The sequence below is a fragment of the Pygocentrus nattereri genome, chromosome 27 (genome assembly GCF_015220715.1).
Source record: "Pygocentrus nattereri isolate fPygNat1 chromosome 27, fPygNat1.pri, whole genome shotgun sequence".
Classification (NCBI taxonomy): Eukaryota; Metazoa; Chordata; class Actinopteri; order Characiformes; family Serrasalmidae; genus Pygocentrus; species Pygocentrus nattereri.
In genome coordinates this window covers 27280217-27295795 of record NC_051237.1, presented here as the reverse complement: position 1 = coordinate 27295795, position 15579 = coordinate 27280217, and the positions used below count along the sequence as shown (strand labels likewise).

General features: G+C 43.4%; 1 protein-coding gene across 1 annotated transcript in view; it reads left to right on the top strand.

Moving 5' to 3' along the window:
* thbs3b (thrombospondin 3b) overlaps positions 1-14896 on the top strand; it is a 47900-nt gene extending 33004 nt beyond the window's left edge. The window contains exons 14-23 of the mRNA XM_037535261.1: positions 736-895; positions 3777-3895; positions 5384-5436; positions 6457-6650; positions 8173-8351; positions 9372-9420; positions 10881-11077; positions 12548-12720; positions 13765-13904; positions 14743-14896. Of these exons, the coding sequence (XP_037391158.1) occupies positions 736-895; positions 3777-3895; positions 5384-5436; positions 6457-6650; positions 8173-8351; positions 9372-9420; positions 10881-11077; positions 12548-12720; positions 13765-13904; positions 14743-14804 (1326 nt within the window). The 3' untranslated portion in view covers positions 14805-14896. The remainder of the gene's footprint in view (positions 1-735; positions 896-3776; positions 3896-5383; positions 5437-6456; positions 6651-8172; positions 8352-9371; positions 9421-10880; positions 11078-12547; positions 12721-13764; positions 13905-14742) is intronic.
* The last annotated feature ends 683 nt before the right edge of the window (positions 14897-15579 follow it).

Here is a 15579-nt window from a genome sequence, read left to right as displayed (position 1 = left end):
TCGTGCCACTTCAGCTTGATAATGTGCCCCTTTGTAAATCTGTACATTTTCAAATAGTCCATGTTTGGCCTAAAGCTGGTTAGTGTTTAGTGATCAATGGTAATTATAGTAATTATACCATCTGCTGCTACATTTGCCTTAAAGGTGCAGTGTGTAAGATTTGGGGGGATCTATCGGTAGAAATGGACTATAGTAAACAAACCCATGTTTTCACGAGTGTGTGATCACCTGTAACTATGAATCGCTGTGTTTTCGACAGCTTAGAATGAGCCCTTCACATCCGCATAGGGAGCGCCGCCTCTTCCAATAGACGCTGTGTTGTGCCACCGTTTTCATACAGTAGCCCTGAACAGATAAACCAAACACTGCCTCTAGAGGGCGCCTTTCTTGTTATGATACTGAAGCAGCAGCTTGAATTTTGTGCCGCTGTGGCTCCGTTTGAAAGACGGAGAAAGAAGGTGGTTGCTGACCATTTTATGTTGTGAGAAGAACCGGATTTTGACAAACGGAGGACCAAACTTATTATTTAGCACAAGGTGTGTTAAATAATGTGAATCCTCTGCGTCAAAGAAGTGACAACGTGAAGCGAATCAGGACAGGCAAGAGCAGAGAACCTGATCGCCGCTGTCGGTTCTACTAGGCACTTGGAAAGGGAGGGGTGAGGGAGGGGAGCTTTACTTAAGACTGTAATCTTTGTGGTTTTAGTTATGTGAGTTGTATTTGGACTGTTTTTAGGATAACTGTCGGTTGGTGTCCAATAAGGATCAGCAGAACTCAGACACAGACTCTTTCGGGGATGCCTGTGATAACTGCCCCAATGCCCCTAACGCTGACCAACTGGACACTGACGGCAACGGAGCGGGAGACATCTGTGACAACGACATTGATGGAGACGGTACGGTCAGCGCTGTTCATTCCATCAGACTTTTTGTGGTGAAGGTAGCTCGCGGTGGGTGATCCACGATGTACCCCCTGCAGGCCCATCTCTGCTGCTCCATGTGAAATGGTAGGGAGTTACAGTACAAAGCAGGATAAGCACTGGCATGTCGTCGGGTGACCAGTTTTCTGGGGACAGTCCTTGTTTTCGGTGTCCTGACCCCGGCTGGAGCTGTCCCCAGAAATGTCCCCATTTGATTTTGTGATCCATTTTTTTATTATTATCCACTTAAAGAAAGAAATGCCCCCAGTTTTAGCTTTAAATTAAAAACTCACTCTAAAGTCCTAAGAAAGACCTGCAGACGGGCAGAAGGGCAGACGTCTCACATCGTGCTTGTTTCGGCCAGCATGGGGGCTGCCGACGCTGTCTACTGACCACTTCTACCACCAGCTCACCTGGTTTTAGAGAAAAGTGCTGTGTAAAAGTTTGACGTTTTTCCTCCATTTCGCTCCTATGCTTGGATTTAGCTTAATAACGGAAAATTAACAGTTAATACACCTTCAAATAGCATACACGAGAACACAATGCAGGTTTTCTTAAGGCAATTTTAAGATTATCTAAAGAGAATATTTGAGAACTTGCCGTTTAGAACATTCCCAAATAGTTTTCTTTAGTGAATGCTGGACCGCTGGACCGCTGGACCGGCCCCTCATCACCCTCCGCACAAAAAATAAACCTGACGGGACAGAACCAGATACCACGTAGTGGCAGTAATAGCTGTTAGATCATAAATAAATAACGTCAAGTCAAAGTCAAAGTGTATTTATACCGTTTATTTTACAACAGGTGTTGTCACAAAGCAGCTTTACAGAAAAATTTGGGTCCGAGCCCCCATGAGTGTCACCGGTGGCGACGGTGGCAGGGAAAAACGCTCTAAGATGGCAAACAGTGTTAGTATAAAGTATTTATAGTAGAAAATGGGGAAAAACGGGCGGAGCAATGGTTCAATAGATAGTTTGAGTTTATGCAGCAGCAGCAGGAGGGTCAGTTCATGATGGTGAGGTTTGCACAGTGTTCTATAGCATGAAGCTCTATGGTGGTCAAGCCGGTCCAGAAGCCTGGCGACCCATTGCACCGAATCGAGGCAGAGAAGCAACAGCATCAGACGCACAGGATGGATATGGGTTCCCGCCCACTCCCCATCCTACTGCCCAAATCAAATTAAAATCCTTCAACAAATGCATTAGTTTAACTTTCCATTCTGTGCTGTTCTCCAGCTGTGCAGCGAGCCGTCGCCTGTTTAAACCGTTTAAAGCTCCTTTTCTGCACGTCTGGAACATCTGGAACAGGACAGAGCATAAAGATTTTTGGCCAAACAAATGAAACATAATCTTGGCTACACTAAACTGACCTCTCCTGAATCGATTTGCTGTTAATGTCCTGTTTGTCTCACATGGACCTCAGTGCTGAGTGGGTAATTCCAGCATCCCGGCTTACAAAACTACGTGAGGTGGGGAAAGTATTGAAGTAAGAAGTAAAGCTAAAGGAGGAAAAACAGGTAAAGGCTGTTAAGAGTGAGAGGCAGACGCATATGAATTTGAGCGACATCCCATTCTTAATCCATAGGGTTTAATATGATGTCGGCCCACCCTTTGCAGCTATAACAGCTTCAGCTCTTCTAGGAAGGCTTTCCACAAGGGTTAGGAGTGTTTATGGGAATTTTTGGCTGTTCTTCCAGAAGCACATTTGTGAGGTCAGACGCTGATGTTGGACGAGAAGGTCTGGCTCACAGTCTCCACTCTAATTCATCCCAAAGGTGTTCTATGGGGTTGAGGTCAGGACTCTGTGCAGGCCAGTCAAGTTCCTCCACACCAAACTGGCTCATCCGTGTCTTTATGGACCTGCTTTGTGCACTGGTGTGCAGTCATGTTGGAGCAGGAAGGGGCCGTCCCCAAACTGTTCCCACAAAGTTGGGAACGTGAAATTGTCCAAAATCTCTTGGTGCTGAAGCTTTAAGAGTTCCTTTCACTGGAACTAAGGGGCCGAGCCCAACTCCTGAAAAACAACCCCACACCATGATCCCCCCTCCACCAAACTTTACACTCGGCACAATGCAGTCAGACAAGTACCGTCTCCTGGCAACCGTCAAACCCAGACTCGTCCATCAGATTTCCCGATGGAGAAGCGTGATTGGTCACTCCAGAGAACACGTCTCCACTGCTCTAGAGTCCAGTGGCGGCGCTTTACTCCACTGCATTCCACGCTTTGCATTGCGCTTGGTGATGTAAGGCTTGGATGCAGCTGCTCGGCCATGGAAACCCATTCCATGAAGCTCTCTACGCTGTTCTTGAGCTGATCTGAAGGCCACATGAAGTTTGGAGGTCTGTAGTGATTGACTCCGCAGAAAGTCGGTGACCTCTGCGCACTATGCCCCTCAGCATCCGCTGACCGCTCTGTCATTTTACGTGGCCGACCACTTCGTGGCTGAGCTGCTGTCGTTCCCAATCACTTCCACTGTGTTATAATCCCACTGACAGTGGACTGTGGAATATTTAGTAGTGAGGAAATTTCACGACTGGACTTGCTGCACAGGTGGCGTCCGATCACGGCACCACGCTGGAATTCACTGAGCTCCTGAGAGCGACCCATTCTTTCACTAATGTCTGTAGAAGCAGTCTGCAGGCCGAGGGGCTCGGCTTTATACACCTGTGGCCATGGAAGTGACTGGAACACGTGAACTCAGTGGTTTGGATGGAGGAGTGAAAACTTTTGGCAATATAGTGTATTTAGAAAATGATATCTGGACCCAACCAACATTATCAACAGAGTTCCATTGAGTTCCAACAAATATTTCAAGCTCTCTTTAGGAATCATCCACCTCCTTGATCCTATTCTGCAGGAATCCCTAACATGCTGGATAACTGTCCGAAAATCCCCAACCCCATGCAGACGGACCGTGATGGAGACGGAGTGGGAGATGTGTGTGACACCTGCCCTGAGGTCAATGACCCCACACAGGTCAGAAATAAACTAATACTGTAAATGTGTATGTAGAGCAAAAATCAGAGACCGCCCTTCCAATCATACCAGCCATGATTAGTTTATTAATAAACACATACTAAACTGAACATTACACAGAAACCTGAAGATCTAGATATAACATAAGTTTGAGTGTCAGTGTCTTTATTCCAGCTTCCGTTCTTCTCAGGAGACTCACTTTCAGCTCCTCAAAGAACCTGCAGACACGCCTCCAAAGCTCAGTCTGAGAAGCTGGTTGATGATTTTCTGAAGTGATCAAACCCGTTCAGTGGTGTTGAGGTCTGGACTCTGGGGCGGTCAGTCCATCGTCCAGCTTCTTTGTTTGATGTGTCTGTCTCCTTTTCTCAGTGAGGTTCTTCTTGATCAGAAACACGTCCTTTCAGACCCACAGCGCTGAGTGGTCTTCTCACAGTGGAAGGATGGACAGAAACACCTGTGGATGTTCTCAGATCTGAAGCAGCTTGATCTTCTCCTCTCTCTCAGAGATCAAAGCTTTCAGCGCTGTTTATCTGATGGGGGCGGTTTTGGTGTCTACCAGCTCTTCCAGGTGGTTGTTAGGAGCCCCATTTTATCTGTAGCTTTTCATCCTCCAGTTTTGGAAACTCCTTTTTTTCATTTGACTCTCTTCTTTATTATGTAAGTGGATAATCTTAAATCTAATCTCTTCAGAACGATCTGAAAAATGAGTAACTTGTATACTTTAGTAAAGAAATTGGTTCTGTATAGAACCATTAACCCCCAAAGAGCACTTTGCATGATTAAACGGTCCTTTGCATCATGAAATGGTTCTTTAGACTGATGGAGAATGTGCTACAGAGAGTATTGAAAATGGTTCTGTATAGCACCCAAGAGGGTTCCTCTGTTGCTACAATGTCAAGTTTGTCACAATAAAAGAACCCTTTTGTCTGCTATATAGAACCCTTACCAAAAAGCTTCTATGTAGAACCGTGTATAGCATATTTTCCATCAGTCTGATGACCCATTTCACGATGCAAAGAACCCTTTAATCGTGCAAAGGGTTCTTTGGGTGTTCCTGGTTCTATATAGAACCGTTTTCTTTACTAAGGAAACCTTGAAGAATCATAATTTATAAGAGTGTGCTTTTAAGGCTGCTGGACTGGAAGGTGGTCTCTGAGTTTTGCACAGTTCTGTAGTTTGGAATCATTCAAAGGAAGGAACACGTTTCAGATCATGGGATGTTTATAGGAATATAATACTGACTGAGTGAAACTGGATTTAAACCAGAACCTTAGGACGTGTGACGATAAGAGATTCAAGCATCTGCTTCCTTTTTCTTCTGTCCCCTTCCGCACATGTAACATTTAACAGCCCAGGCATTTGCAGAACTGGCATCTAAGCACAAATACATTCTCATTGCTAGTTTATTACAGTTACTTTCTTCTGTCGCCACTGATTAGTGATTCACTGGCATACAAACCACTCGCTAATACTCTGTCTTGTTTTTAGTCGGATACTGACAATGACTTGGTGGGAGACATATGTGACACAAACCAGGACAGGTGAGTAAAAGGCATTTCAGTGTTTGGTTGCTGTTTGAAAGGCTCATATCGTCAAGAACCACAATTTTATTTGATGTACTTTGTAAAAGTTTACTGAAGTTTCACAGTGTACCAGTCAGTCAGTCAGTCAGTCAGTCAGTCAGTCAGTCAGTCAGTCAGTCAGTCATTCAACCAATCAAACATACAACCAACCAACCAACAAAATCAATTAACCAATAAATCAGTCAATCAATCAATCAATCAATCAATCAATCAATCAATCAATCAATCAATCAATCAAGCAACCAACCAACCAACCAACCAACCAACCAATCAAACATACAACCAACCAATCAATCAATCAGTCAATCGACCAATTTAATAATATTAATTTAATAATAAGAAGGTACCAATAAACCCTGAAATCAATAAACGATAAAAATTACAATATAACAAGTAACAGAGCAGATAAGGATTAAAATAAATAAAAAAAAATATGTAAGACAATAAATGAACAATAATAACAAATAAATACAAATATATACTAATAAATACTAATAAAAGAAATAAAAAAATAAAAAATGACCAAAAGTAAAGAGATAAAAAAAGTGAAAAACTATAAGTAAAAACAGCTAAAACATACCAGAAGTCATATTAAAAATGAAGTAGAATCAGATGAAGCCGTTGCCCTCAATGTACTTCCGAGTCAAAATAAAGGTTGATTGATTGATTTATTGATTGATTGATTGATTGATTGATTGATATAGAACACAACAGCACAATATAACGCAAACATGAAACCTGTATATGCATATGAACAGCAGGGAACACCCTGTTTAATGCTAAGGGATAAAGAGAGGTTCATCACAACACAAACTTTATGACTGGACAGGAAAAAAAACAGCAGTACAATCAATACAAGAGAGATGTAGAACATAAGCCGTTTAAATGATGTGTAATATGGGCCAAAGTCTCCGAACGCTCAGATATGAATGCGTGTGAATCACTGCTTTTACACTGCGTCCCACTGTCTGTCTGCAGTGATGGCGACGGCCTCCAGGACTCGAGAGATAACTGCCCTGAAGTCCCCAACAGCTCTCAGCTCGACTCAGACCTCGACGGTGCTGGAGATGAGTGTGATGATGATGATGATAATGATGGAGTTCCAGATATCCTTCCTCCAGGCCCTGATAACTGCAGACTCATTCCAAACCCCAGCCAGAAAGATTCAGACGGTATGATGCGCTGAGTGGAAAAACGTGCAGGGATACGGGCAGTCGTAGGCAAACGTTTGACCACCGCTGGTCACATTACGTTTGGGTCATTTTCTAAGTGAAAATAAGTTAGAAAACACACTTAAATACGGGATTTTTCTGCTCAGTTTAGTGCACAATTTCTGTTAGTTTAAATGTGCCATGCTTTCATGCAGGCCACATTTTACGTTTTATTTCTGCTGTTAAATTCAGTAAATCAACTATAATTGTGCATTAAAATGTGCAGCATGTGCAGAGGTGTGTCTCTGAAGAGGATGTGTTCACTTACTTACGCTCAGCAAATCAACACAGCATGGAATTTCAGCCAGGAGTGCCCAAACCCCTGCACACGACTATATTTACTATATAGCAGAGCCAAATATTTCAATGTCCATTTTACCCTCTTGGCTGTATCATGGATGTGTCTCAGTCTGTGCTGATGTGCTAATATAGGCTGAATAAATAATGTATAAAGAAAAACTCAGACTGACTTCGTTCTGCTTTCAGCTTCAGCTCAGCTACAGCCGCTTTTCTCGCATCTCCAGCAGGAAACTTTTCCTCAAAAGTAGAAGTTTCTTGTAAAACGTCTGATGAATACGTTTAATCTGCAACCAGAAACTGACAAACACTGAAAAGTCACAAAGCTGAAGTTTCTTCTCATTCGCCAGCTTCTTGTTCTAGATTTCACGTTCCACCTTAAATGGTGCAGTGGATATATTCTGGCACCTCAGGCACCATTTAAGGTGGAACAGGAAAATTAGAACATGAAGCTGGCGAATGAGAAGAAACTTCAGCTTCGTGACTTTTCAGTGTTTGAGTTTCTCTTTGCAGATTAAACGTATCAGGAAACCAGCTGGAGTGACTATAAACACTAATCAGTCCATTCGTCTCCAGATTATCGACGTCCGTCTTAAATCTCTCTCTTTGCCGTTTCGTAGCTACTAGCTGGGCGAGACTGTTGTCTGTGTTGCTATGGCGACCAGCCGTCTGCGCTGATCTTCAGGGTTAAAGGGTGAATCAGCAGTTCTACATTAACTCCAGCGTTTAAGACCATTTACTGTTAAACTGTGTTGAAGGATCAGCAGAGCTTTATTTTACTGTAGAGGAGGATTATTTTATTATTACCTACTGATCTGATTCAGCTGTGGAGCCGCGACAGGGCAGTAAAAGAGCCACGTGTTGCCGACCTCTGACATAAGGGCTAACGTACCTATTGCATATGTCCATGTGTGCATGCACATAACAACAAATAACCAACGTTTCAAAAGGTGTGTCTGTTTATTTGTCCAAAAGTTTGTAGACAGCAGCTCTTCCAGGGTTTCTTCTGAAATGAACGGTATTAATAGAGTTTGAGCTGCAGTAACAGCCTCGACTCTAGATGTTGGAACATTGCTGTGAGGATCTCATTGCATTCAGCCACAATAGCATTGGTGAGGTCAGGTACTGAGTGCTTGAATCTCTGTGCGGGGGTCATTAAGGGTTTTGTTATTTCTTTTCCGTTCAGGTGATGGTGTTGGTGATGTGTGTGAGACTGACTTTGACAATGATAAAGTGAATGACCTGGTGGACGTTTGCCCTGAAAGTGCTGAGGTCACCATGACGGACTTCAGAGCCTTCCAGACGGTCATCCTGGACCCAGAGGGCGATGCGCAGATCGACCCCAACTGGGTGGTGCTCAATCAGGTGACCACTTTGGCGCAATTAGTCAGTTGTAAAGTTGGAAAAGTTTTACTGAATGCTGTTAAAAACCCCTTTCAACACTGGATAGCACCAAAAAGAGTTCTTCTGTGGTTACAAGCTCATGCTGTAACAATGGAAGAGGCCCTTTTGGTGCTATATAGAACCTTTTTCGAAAAAGGCTCTATGTAGAACCATAAACAGCACATTCTCTATCAATGTGAAGACCCCTTTCACGATGCAAAGAACCATTTAATCATGCAAAGGGTTGGTTGAGTGGTCATGGTTCTATGTAGAACCATTTTTTAAAATAAGGAACCTTTGAAGAACCTTTTTTTAGAGTGAAAATAATGAGATATCAACACGCAAGAAATAAATGAATTCCCCTCGTCTGTCCTCACACTGCAAAAATGGTATCTTATCAAGTAAGATTATCTTAAAAATAGTCGATTAATCTAAAATCTCTCCTGTTGAGATTTTGTAAGCTTAAATTTAAGATTTTTAGAAGATTATCCAGCTTATTTCTATACATTTTTACTTATTTTAAGTAATTTTATTAAGTAAAATTATCTCACTGTATTGGCAGATAATTTTGCTCTTTGTTCAAAATGAGCTTGAAACCAGCAAAGCGATTTGCAAGTCCAGTGAGAGAATTTTCCTTACTAAAATTCCCTAAAACAAGTGAATAATGCCTAGAAATAAGTTGGATAATCTTAAAATGAGTGTACAATCATCTCAAACTGGGAGATATTGGATCTATTGACTAGATTTCAGATCATTTCAATGGATAAGATCCCACTTTTGCAGTGCAGAGTCCCCTTTCACACAAGTACAAAGGAAAATGAATTTGATATTAAAGCCAATTTTGCAACGGTTGCTGTAAAAGAATGCATGTGAGCTTGAATCGGTCAATCGAGGTCTATCTTGGCGTAAATTCCTTCGCATTTGCATGTTGTACCTCCAGGCTGTATGCTGTGCATTGCTCGGTCAGTCTCTGTAGCTTTAGTGGTGTCTCTTTGACTGCAGGGGATGGAGATAGTACAGACTATGAACAGTGACCCGGGTTTGGCTGTGGGTAAGTTCTCCAGCACCTCTATTTTCTCAGCTTTTTCAATTTCCCACCCTTTACCCTGAGTGTAGTCAACGGCCCAGTCCCATTTCTCCTTCTCACCCCTACCCCTTGTTTTCGAGTGTTGCCCCTTGTTCCTGAGCTACAGGGCAGTGGTTGAGATCTTCCCTCTGAAATGAGACCCTCTAATAAAAGAGCATCACTTCATTAACAGCTACTAGCGCCGCTCTGTAGGCGACCCTGCCCGTCTGCAGGGGCAGCAGAGGAGGGGAAAGTTCAGCTCCTCACTGCTGGGCTTTAGTTACATTTAGGGATCATACGCCTTCAAAGAGGGGGCAGTTATTTATTATCACCCCCCCTAATTCTTCAGTGATATGAAGCTGAAGTCAGATGTTCTCCAGGTTCTTGTTTTTCCAGTTCCACCTTAAATGGAGCCGCAGTTGCATTCTGGCGCTTCAGGCATCAGAACTATTTAAGGTGGAACGGGACTTTTTAAGGTGGAACGGGACAGTTACCTACCAAGACATTAGCATAGTATTAATGATTGTTTTTTTCTTGTAATATTACACTGAAACGACATTAAACTAAGGTAAAACAGAGGTTACTGTCATTTTTAACAGAGGAAATACTCAGATTTATGGGTTTCTTTGGCCTCTTGTGCAGTCATGTTGTTAGTTTCTCTGTTTGGAGTCTCTGAAAAATCTCAGTTTGGAGGGTCACGTCGCCAAAACACTTCACCCCACCCCTCTATCTCAGCTAGAATCGGGACACCCCACCGCTAGAGGGGTAGGGCTAAGTGGTGGGGGCGTGGAGTGAAGTGGGACTGGGCCAATCAGACATGTTTGACGTTTTTAGTTTTGCACTGGAGCCACGAGGCTTCTCATGCAAGAAGTAATGAAAGCTTGTGCCCCAGCAATGAGCATGACGCTAACGGCAAACGCTGTTAAATAAATCCTGTTAAAAAAATACGGAAATCACAAAATGACCAGTAATTGTAATGGATAATTCTGTTACTCTGTTAATGCTAAAAAAATAAACTTCTGTTAAATTACAGTACAAATTCTTGTGTTCTGTGTATTTACAGGACAATTCCTTTAGTTCACAAAACATTCAGGGACTTCATGATTTTTTTTCAACTCAAAATGGAAACATTTTCCATATTCTGTCTATAAAATTGTATAAAAAACGGCTTCAAAGATAAACAAAAGTACAGAAGTCAAGCTTAAAGATCGCTGCTGCTACTGTGGTTGGCTTCAGTCCGTTTTTATAGTGAACCGTATGCGTAGTTCTAATTGGTGGCATATAGTGCTCGATACTAACTGTTGGCATACAAGTTTCCATTACTTGTTACTTACATTAGCCTCATAGCTACAGAAGCAAACTTCAAACACCAAACATGTTCGATTACATTTGGAGTAATTGGGGAAAACTGGATGGATGATTCTTTGCTGGACTGTCCCTTCCAGGCTACACAGCATTTAACGGTGTTGACTTTGAGGGCACCTTCCACGTGAACACAGCCACTGACGACGACTATGTGGGCTTCATCTTCGGCTACCAGGACTCGTCCAGTTTCTACGTGGTGATGTGGAAGCAGACGGAGCAGGTGTACTGGCAGAACCTGCCATTCAGAGCGTCAGCCCAGCCGGCCCTGCAGCTGAAGGTGTTCACTGTGGTCACTGTGCACTGAAACTGTTTACGCTGGGGTTTGCTTGCTGTCTGAAGCTGAGTGGGATGAACCCAATAACCCAAATAACCCTCAATGAATCCTTAATCTTCGGGACGTCATCTCCCCGCTTACGGTTTTCAAAGATATGTGATGAGCAAAACATCAGAATATAATTGACTATATCAATAGTTTAGACTTCAGTTTAACTGCTCAGCTTTTATTATCCATGTTTATTATTTATGTCCAATATTTCGTGGCCCTGACAGGCAAGAGTTGAGGTAGCTAAAACAGCTAAAACCTGAGCCAGAGACACTCCACAATGAAATAAACGTAAACATATATATTCACTGTCCACTTTATCAGAAATGCTTAACTTATAGCTTCACCTTGCTGGTCAGCAGGGTCCTGTGGTCAGTAACTGACCAGCAATGAATGGGGTAGAGGGGGGCTGATGAATTTTGCAGCAACAGAGAGACTACAGTCTGTAACTGTACACAATATAGTGGAAGCACATGGTAGGTGTTTCTAATAAAGTGGCCAGTGAGTGGAAGCACAGGGTGGGTGTTTCTAATAAAGTGGCCAGTGAGTGGAAGGACAAGGGAGGTGTTTCTAATAAAGTGGCCAGTGAGTGGAAGGACAAGGGAGGTGTTTCTAGTAAAGTGGCCAGTGAGTGGAAGGACAAGGGGGGTGTTTCTAATAAAGTGGCCAGTGAGTGGAAGCACAAGGTGGGTGTTTCTAATAAAGTGGCCAGTGAGTGGAAGGACAAGGGAGGTGTTTCTAATAAAGTGGCCAGTGAGTGGAAGCACAAGGTAGGTGTTTCTAATAAAGTGGCCAGTGAGTGGAAGGACAAGGGGGTGTTTCTAATAAAGTGGCCAGTGAGTGGAAGCACAAGGGGGGTGTTTCTAATAAAGTGGCCAGTGAGCAGAAGAACAGGGTAGGCATTTCTAATAAAGTGGCCAGTGAGTGGAAGCACAAGGGGGGTGTTTCTAATAAAGTGGCCAGTGAGTGGAAGCACAAGGTGGGTGTTTCTAATAAAGTGGCCAGTGAGTGGAAGGACAAGGGAGGTGTTTCTAATAAAGTGGCCAGTGAGTGGAAGCACAGGGTAGGCATTTCTAATAAAGTGGCCAGTGAGTGGAAGGACAAGGGGGTGTTTCTAATAAAGTGGCCAGTGAGTGGAAGCACAAGGGGGGTGTTTCTAATAAAGTGGCCAGTGAGCAGAAGAACAGGGTAGGCATTTCTAATAAAGTGGCCAGTGAGTGGAAGCACAAGGGGGGTGTTTCTAATAAAGTGGCCAGAGAGTGGAAGGACAAGGGGGGTGTTTCTATTAAAGCGTGTGTTTATAATATCACAGAGCAAAATGTTAGAGTGGGTGTATTTAATGTCTTCCGATTATGATTGTTTATTTATTTGCTGTTTTGCCCACTAACTGCCTCCCGCTACCCTTTCCCCTCTGTGCTGCCCCAGGCGGTGAAGTCCCGTACCGGCCCAGGTGAGTACCTGAGGAACGCTCTGTGGCACACAGGAGACACCCCTGGGGAGACCACCCTGTTATGGAAGGACCCCCGGAACGTGGGCTGGAGGGACAAAACATCGTACCGCTGGCAACTCAGCCACCGGCCACAGGTGGGCTACATCAGGTAAGAACAGAACCGATTCAGTCAGTAAAAGCCTTTAAAGGAGAGGTTGATGCAGCTGATCCTTTGCTTTTAAGTTAATCAACAACTGCTTCTCAAGCATTCTCATGGTGGTGGTCTGACTTGGATAAACTCCGGCCTGAGACCCCCTCACCATGCCAGACAGCAGGGAATCTCAGTCTCCTTGGTCAACCCGGTCGTCCGGGGGTATCGGGGTGTCATTGCTGGAGTTGAAATGCCTCTCAAAACCCTTTTTTCACTGAATTAATCTGTGGCGTAGGTCGTCCGTCGCTGATTAACTCACACTTTTCATTAAAAGTTCGTCTAGAAAGCAGCGCGGATAATAAGTTCACAGTGATGTCCTCCTTAACAAGCTAGCTGGCTTTTTTCCATAACTTTGTGTCCCCAGAGCCTGCATGTCTCCGCGGGAGGAGCTTGTAATAAAGCCCACCCGTTTAGAGGGAAGATATGATTGGTCAGTTTTACAGTCATTTGAAATTGGTCTCTGCTTGAGCTGCTATTGCTTGGCCCCTTTGTACATTTACAGCTGGACCACCAATCAGCATCATTCTTTCCAGCAACAGCAGATACGTCAAAATTCCTGCAGGGGGAGACAAAGGGGCTTCATTCATTTAACCCTTCACAGTCCAGGGCAAATTGAATAGGCAGGTTTAAAGGATTTATTTGTTTACTTTAGTATTTGTTTAGATGTTGATTGTCAAGATATGATAGAACTAGAACAGCTCAGTTTTTGTAGAATACGTTAGGCCCGGTCTGAGGGCGTGGAGGGCCTGGCGGTTCCCCTCTGGTAAGGCTCACACAGAACAGTCATAGTGAATTGTTTTGTTATTTGCTTTCTCTCCATGTGAGTAGCTTTACGTATCATTTTCTCCCGTGTCCAAGACGTCTGCACAGCACTGAATGTAACGGGAAAGTCAGTGAGGAGCTCCATCCGTGATTATGTACTGCTGCTTGGGCTTTAACTGTGAGTAGGGCAGAGTGGGCGCTGGCTAAGTGTGAGTAATTTCCAGCTAAATGTGTTTCTAGAGTGAAGCTGTATGAAGGCAACGCTCTGGTAGCGGACTCAGGCGTGGTGGTTGACACGTCAATGAGAGGCGGGCGACTCGGAGTGTTCTGCTTCTCACAGGAGAACATCATCTGGTCCAACCTGGGATACCGGTGTAACGGTGGGTGCAGTGGGATCGGAATGGGACGCTCTGACATCAGTTTAGGAATGATCGTGGTTTTACTAATTACAGCTTTTTAGGAACACTTATGCAGGTTTATGCCATGCATTAAGTGTTATGAATGCCAGACAACACATTATAAGTGCATTTATAAAGCATTACAAGCACAAGATTCATAGGAAGTGCTACTGAAATATTAAACCCACTGGCCACTTTATTAGAAACACCTACCCTGTAGTTCCACTCACTGGCCTCTGTATTAGAAACACCCACCTTATGCTTCTACGCTGGCCACTTTATTAGAAACACCCACCTTGAGCTTCCACTCACTGGTCACTTTATTAGAAACACCTACCTTGTGCTTCTACGCTGGCCACTTTATTAGAAACACCCACCTTGTGCTTCCACTCACTGGCCACTTTATTAGAAACACCTACCTTATGCTTCTACGCTGGCCACTTTATTAGAAACACCTATCTTATGCTTCTACGCTGGCCACTTTATTAGAAACACCCACCTTGTGCTTCCACTCACTGGCCACTTTATTAGAAACACCTACCTTATGCTTCTACGCTGGCCACTTTATTAGAAACACCTACCTTATGCTTCCACTCACTGGCCACTTTATTAGAAACACCTACCTTGTGCTTCCACTCACTGGCCACTTTATTAGAAACGCCCACCTTACTCTTCCACACACTGGCCACTTTATTAGAAACGCCTATCTTGTACATCCACTCAGTGGCCAGTTTAGTGGAAACACCTACCTTGTACTTCATCATACGTGTGTTGTGAATTGCGTAAGTTTAAATATTTTTTATGTTTATTTTCTCACTAGATACCATCCCAGATGACTTTTACCTCTACCAGAAACAGATGAGCCTCAGGCTGGGAGTTTAACGGAGCATCGGCTCTTTATTAGGGACTTTAAGCGACAACATTATCAGACCTGAAATAAACCTGTGCTGTTCTCTGTTCTGTGCGAGCACAAATCTGACTGTAGCATTGTTTTCTAATACCACAAAAACGCTGAAACATGAATTTTTCAATATTTTCATTTCAGATTTCAAGCTTTTAACAATATAATACAATAACATTATAAAACACTGACTCCACCAACCTCTGACCTCAGACCAGCCAGCCACTAAGTATATTTTAAAAACCAAATAGAGCGAGGGTCCCTTTAGATGCTGCCAGACTCCAAACCAGGTCACAACGCTTCTTCGGTTCTGGCTCACAGCTACACAACCGCTGTGTTGTAATAATATGGAACTTCTTTGACAGCCACGTGCGAAACACGGTGGAGACGAGATCTTTCTTCATCGTATGGGTCCTCATTCATTTCATTTACACCAGATAACGACACTCTTCCTTCAGCAAGCTCAGAGCTAGTTTGTCATAGACAATTAGTTGATTTTTCTGAAGATTTATGAGCCAAAACTGTCAAACTGACAAAGTGAAGATGGTTTCTGCATCTAGAGTTAAAACAGCTACAGCGTTAATGCAGATTATTATATTATATATTATCTCCGGTTGCTGTAGCCATGCATACAGTCAGTGATGCTTAAAGTCCCGATTAACTACAAAAGGCAACCAGTTAGACTCCATCAAGCGTGTGTGTGAGTGTAACTTCGTGTGTGTGTGTGTGTGTGTGTAACTTTGTGTGTGTGTAAGT